The 5,854-nt window shown below is 40.7% G+C and overlaps 1 protein-coding gene across 8 annotated transcripts in view; it reads right to left on the bottom strand.

Moving 5' to 3' along the window:
• The window catches only part of SLC44A3 (solute carrier family 44 member 3), a 93,961-nt gene that overhangs the window by 10,852 nt on the left and 77,255 nt on the right, over positions 1 to 5,854 (bottom strand). For 7 of the 8 annotated variants that reach the window (XM_024751205.1, XM_024751207.1, XM_024751206.1 and 4 more), the window contains 2 exons: positions 3,650 to 3,787; positions 1,095 to 1,331 (listed from right to left, as the gene is read on the bottom strand). In XM_024751205.1, the coding sequence (XP_024606973.1) occupies positions 1,095 to 1,331; positions 3,650 to 3,787 (375 nt within the window). The remainder of the gene's footprint in view (positions 1 to 1,094; positions 1,332 to 3,649; positions 3,788 to 5,854) is intronic. The other variant, XM_024751209.1, reaches the window with a different exon arrangement.

Here is a 5,854-nt window from a genome sequence, read left to right as displayed (position 1 = left end):
CTGAAAAACAAAAGAATGAGTTAGACCAGTGTTCTGTATCTGCACGGATGGGCAATCATATACTTGGCCATATCATTTTGGGGAATTTAATCCTTAAAGTTTTCCCTGTTGAACTAAAATATCTTGGGGGGGGGTGGGTAGATTTCAAAGTCGGTTTTTAATCAGAAAAGTGTAAATTGGAGAAAGAAGACCTAGTTAGCTTCCTACCACCATCAGAAGTATTTTCTTTGGAGTACATACCAGATATGTTAAAGTGCTACTGTGTTTTTATGTTTTATTTGGAGAAGAATGAGGATACACTTAATTATAAAACTGTAGAAGTGCTTGTTAAACTTCAGTGCCTGGCCGGACTAAGGAGTGCTTCGCATGCTCTGTTTAAAAGCAAAAGGGCCTATGTTTTAGGGTAATAAAATGAAAGAAAATTGTTAAAATGTCACTTGACCCAGACAACAGAAAGAGATGAGAGACTTCATTCAGCTGTTAAAATATGCCTGTCTACACAGGATAAGGCAAATCAGCAACAACTGTGTTGCAAAAGCTGTTGGAAACAGCTGCCTGCTATTTCCAGATAGCAGTATGGGGGCTCTAATGAGGGTGTGACATTTCTCAACATTGTGTGCTGTGGTTAATAAAGGGCCTCAGAATCGCAGATCTGTCATACTGGCGCTGAAGGTGATTGGTCTACACTGGAGTGGGTGTCCCCTAAAATACAACGGGTATGACATGATGCTTGGGGATGCAAAAATGCCTTAGAAAAAGAGCAACTGTGAAATCTCCAGACCATCCAAAAGGCCAGACCAAGCCATTAGCACCAAAGGAGACTTGCACTGCTACTCCACCCAGACCCTCCTACCCTGGGTCATTTGCTTAGTGATAATTGCTCAGTTTCACTTCTTTCCAGGGAGAAGGTTTCAATAAGGGAGGTGGGGTCAACCTCAGAAAATACAGCCCAAATCTCACTCTCGGACATTGGGGCCATGTGGCCCTCCGGAAGAGAAAATAAGCTGGGAACCAGCCTCCTTTATGTGTGAGTCTTCAATGCTTTTGAGATTGTGAGGATGGAGTCTAAAACAGGAAATGAGATGTTTACTTACCAAAAACTCTTGGTCCATAAAGTAGGGCTTTTCTGATGTTCCATCATTTGTTTCCAGATCAACAGCAAAACACAGGAAAAGTGCATCCAGCACAGTTTCAAACATAGATAAAAAACTATGGGCTACTAAGTAGGCAAAAAAAGCAACCAATAGTAGTGGGATTGCCCACACCTGGAGCACACGGTGGTAGTTAAATGCCATCAGTCCTCCAAAAACTGTGAAACACACCACTAGCACCTGTCCAGAACAAGAGTTTGTTGAAAATGTTTATAAGTTGGTTGGTTAGGATATTTCAGAAAAGACGTCAGGTATAAGCAATAGTTTTCATGTATGTGCATGTGTGGGAGTGTATGTGCCTTACTGTAAAGAGTGCTTGTCAGAAAATTGGGTACAATGAAATAGGAAGAAGAAAAATGAAAAGCTATGATACCAAAAGAAAACCCAGCTAATTTGGAGGATGAGAAGAGTATATATACTTTCATTTTATCTGTGCCCAGTTTTTGTATTTATGCAGATGTAATGGTACCTCACAAAATTTTTAGTGTTTTTTTCACTAAATGCTACAAAAAGCATCTTCATTAAAAAATTTTTTTTTATAAATGCTATTTTTTTATTAATTTTTATTAATTTTTGCGGTACGCGGGCCTCTCACTGCTGTGGCCTCTCCCGTTGCGGAGCACAGCCTCCAGACGCGCAGGCTCAGCGGCCATGGCTTACGGGCCCAGCCGCTCTGCGGCATATGGGATCTTCCTGGACCAGGGCACAAACCCGCGTCCCCTGCATCGGCAGGTGGACTCTCAACCACTGCGCCACCAGGGAAGCCCTATAAATGCTATTTTTAAAAACAACAGCACAACAACCCACTGAGTGGATATACTGTAGTTTAATATGTGAGTACTTTTACCGTGGGGATTAAAGTGGATGGGCTTTCCAATGCTGGTGTAGGGAGCTAATAGGATAATAGGCTTTTGCTATATGTAATTATTATATTTCCAGGAATATGATTACAGGCCATGATGTACCTAACTGTTAAACAGACAAATTGGAGCCCCTCTGGAGCCCGCACTGCACTTGGATATCCATAAAGATGGACGCAAATGTCTGCATGCCACTTCATTCAAAAAAATAAAAAACAAATCAGCAATTATGCGTTCCTTTTGGGAAATATAGGAAAATGAATTATTGCCTAAAATAAAATATAAGTCTGTTATAGAAGAGTAGCTCCCGCTCACCGCAACTAGAGAAAGCCCGCACGCAGCAAGGAAGACCCACTGCAGCCATAAATAAATAAATTTATAAAAAAAGAAAAAATGAAACCTCCTTCCAAAAATTCTGGGAAGTAGTTACAAAAAAAAAATTCTGGGAAGTAGATACAAAATATATCATCCACAATCCGACCAAGCTAACGTGAACAATACCACTTAGATACAACTACAACTTAGATTATTAGGCTGTTTTGAAAGGCATAATCAGTTTGTTCTTCTAGAGCTACTGTCCCATGAAAAGTCTCTGGGGCCCAGCTGTGCCTTAAAATATATGTGCAATTAACACACACCTGTGAAGTCCATGCATGTTCTAACTTGTTACTGACAGCAAACCATGACAGTAACGCACCAGAGATATACACTAAATGCCACAGAAACACAAAATGCTAACAAGGAGCCCCATATTTGGCACTGGCACAACTGGAGCCTGATATCTTGTTCATTTTAGGGCACCACGAATGTCCCTGGCATTCGTGTCCTATGCGGAGGACTGGCTGGAAGAAGCGAGGATGTCTAGCTTAGAAGAGGGAAGATGTGGAGGGAGGGTCAGGACATCTGTGGTCAAGAATTTGAAGGGCAGTCAACTGGAAATAGGACCAAACAGGTGTGTAGAATTAAGCCCAGTGGGTGACATGGAAAGAGACATGCTAGCACAGTATAAAGAATCTTCAACTTGAGGCATGGTCAAGTAGGGGCTGCAGCACCACTTTCATCGGTCTTTTAGGGATTCTTCCCTGTAACCCAGAAAGGGGATGTGTTATCTTTAGTTCACAGATAGGAAAAATGAGGTTTTCACAAGACTACATACAACTCCTTGGAAAAAGATGACAGCAGAAATGTAACTGGCTCCATTTGGGACAGTAACCATTCTACCTTTATATGTATGGATTCAATGCTCTTAAATCATCAGGTTGCAATACTATTTCCATATATTTTTATGACAAACAACCCCTATAAAACATTCATTTTCTGAGGTTAGTAGCATTTTCATTTTAGATATGAGAAAGCAGTATTCAGAATGGTAGAAAGAAATGATCATAGCTAAGAGTAAGACTAGGATTCGAATCCTAGCTCTACCTATTGTGGGATCCTGGACAAGTTATTAAACCTTAGTTTCCTCATCTGCGAAACAGGGTTACTTCACAGGATTGAGGATTAAATGAGAGGATGAGGCATAGCATCTACCACAGAGTAAGCACTCGGGAAACAATAGTTCTCCTTCACGGTCTTGTTGTATGGCTTCATTTTTGGATCCCAAGTTCCTTTATTATTTTAGTGAAGACATCTCACCTTTCCTAGAAAAATTACGAAGTCTCCAAAGCAGTTAACAGATATAAAATGACTTGAATTCTTGGATAAGAGTTTGAGTGCATCTTTTGCTGATGTACAAAAATCTGTCCCATTAATGGCAGTTGTAGTGTATGCATTCTGAAACAAAAGGCAGTAGTGAAAAAGATGATGAGTCTGACGGTTGTAAAGACAATATCAATGCCAATGCAGAATATTTTCAAAATAGAGAAAAATAGTTACTATTAACCCACTATCTCTGCCCGTAACAGGTCATTTCATCTTCAAAGTCCCTTCCGGTCTCTGGAATATATACACATATATTTTCATATAATTGTAATAAATGGAAAAGATAAATAAGTATTTCTGGTCAGTGTGGTGGATTGAGCATCACCGCTACAAACACATGGAAATGATGCGTAGAGCGTAACTATCTTAATGCACAGCAGAGTTTGAGGGGAGAAAAGAAGTTTAGGTGCTAGAAACAAAGCAGACCCTAGCTAATGGTGAGCGCTGAACCCGAAGACTCAATGGGCAGGGAATCAGTAAAGGCTTTAGGAGTGAGGGGCTGGGGATTTAACACCTTGGGGCTAAGAAACAATGCTCGGGCCCATGCCAGGAAACTGAGCTGTCTGCATAAATACAGAATTTATATTCAAACTCAATCAGCCATTCCAGGAAAGTGGTATAGAAATGCAACATCTGCCTAGGACCATTGAAATTACTAGGGTCTGGCCATAGGCAGAGCAAAACCACATCCCCCCAGGCCAGGGAATGGTGGAGGCCCACAGACAACCATCCTTGAAGAAGATGAAGAAGCCTTCACAGGAAAAATGTGCAGGTGACTGAAGGAAATGAACAGCACGTCAAACTAAATCTGCACCTTGAGAACAATCTGAAATAAAGCACTGAAGGAAGCACGTTTACGATGTCAAGGAGACAATAGAAGGAAGAGTGACCATCAAGAATGAACAGCACGGTGTAAAAGATGAAGAGGCAGTGTAGAAAACAAACGGAACAGAAATTCTAGAAGTGAAAAGATATACAATTTAAATGGTTCAGTGTCATTGTTATATATCGGACTTATTTTCCTTTATATAGAAAATAAGCATTTTCATGTTGCTCCATGGCTTATTTATAATTTTAATTTTTAATAAATACATATTTTATCAGGGGTGTGTGTGTGTGTGTGTGTGTGTGTAGCTAGGGCATATTTAGACTATTTCAAATATTTGGCTATTATAAATAACTATGCAATGAACATCTTAATTTCCTCATTTTGGATAATTTCTTAAGGATAAATTTCCAGAAATGAGATTATTAAGTCAAAGAGGACAAGTGGGTATATGTGTTCATATAAGAAGATTTCTTTGGTAATTTTTCCAATATACCTTTTCCTTATAACTATATGATAATTTCAAAACCATCTATTTCTTACCTTTCCCTTGAAATCTTTAAAATGCTACTTGCACTGCAGTTTACAATTTATAACTTCCCTGGGAAAATACACTGGAATGCTACCTGCTTGGGTTTTGCCTTGCCTTTTGGCTTAAAGGATGAAAGTTTTATCTCATGATATAAAAGTAATCCTTTCATACACTCATTCAAAAACATTGTAAAGAAACCAATTTGGAGTCTACTGCAGTAATTTAGCCCCAGTGATGCAGGTCTTAAGCAAGGTGAGTTACAGAGGAGAAGGAGACTAAGGCCGTGGAATTAACTGACCCTCTCTTGGTAACCCCCTCTTCCCCAAGGCCAACTAGAGAGGAATATTTGGCTCCTAAAGATGAAAGGCTGGTATTCACCTCCCCGCACAGGGTACCCTGCTTGCCTCAGAGGGGATATTCTCAGTCAGATGTCAGATGAGGTCCCTGCAGAAATGCCTTAATGGGGCTTCCCTGGTGGTGCAGTGGTTGAGAGTCCGCCTGCCGATGTCAGGGGACACGGGTTTGTACCCCGGTCCGGGAGGATCCCACATGCCGTGGAGCGGCTGAGCCCGTGAGCCATGGCCGCTGAGCCTGCGCGTCCAGAGCCTGTACTCCGCAACAGGAGAGGCCACAGCAGTGAGAGGCCCGCGTACCGCAAAAAAGAAAAAAAAAAAAAAAAAGAAATGCCTTAATGGTATTCCACAAGAAGTTTTGATTTCTGACTTATGTAGAATGCATGTGAAATTGCTTTTAATATCCCAAACTGGCTGTTGGTGGACTT

Source organism: Neophocaena asiaeorientalis, unplaced genomic scaffold (genome assembly GCF_003031525.2).
Source record: "Neophocaena asiaeorientalis asiaeorientalis breed wild unplaced genomic scaffold, Neophocaena_asiaeorientalis_V1.1 scaffold147, whole genome shotgun sequence".
In the NCBI taxonomy this organism is placed as follows: domain Eukaryota; kingdom Metazoa; phylum Chordata; class Mammalia; order Artiodactyla; family Phocoenidae; genus Neophocaena; species Neophocaena asiaeorientalis.
This window is presented reverse-complemented; position numbering and strand designations above follow the sequence as displayed.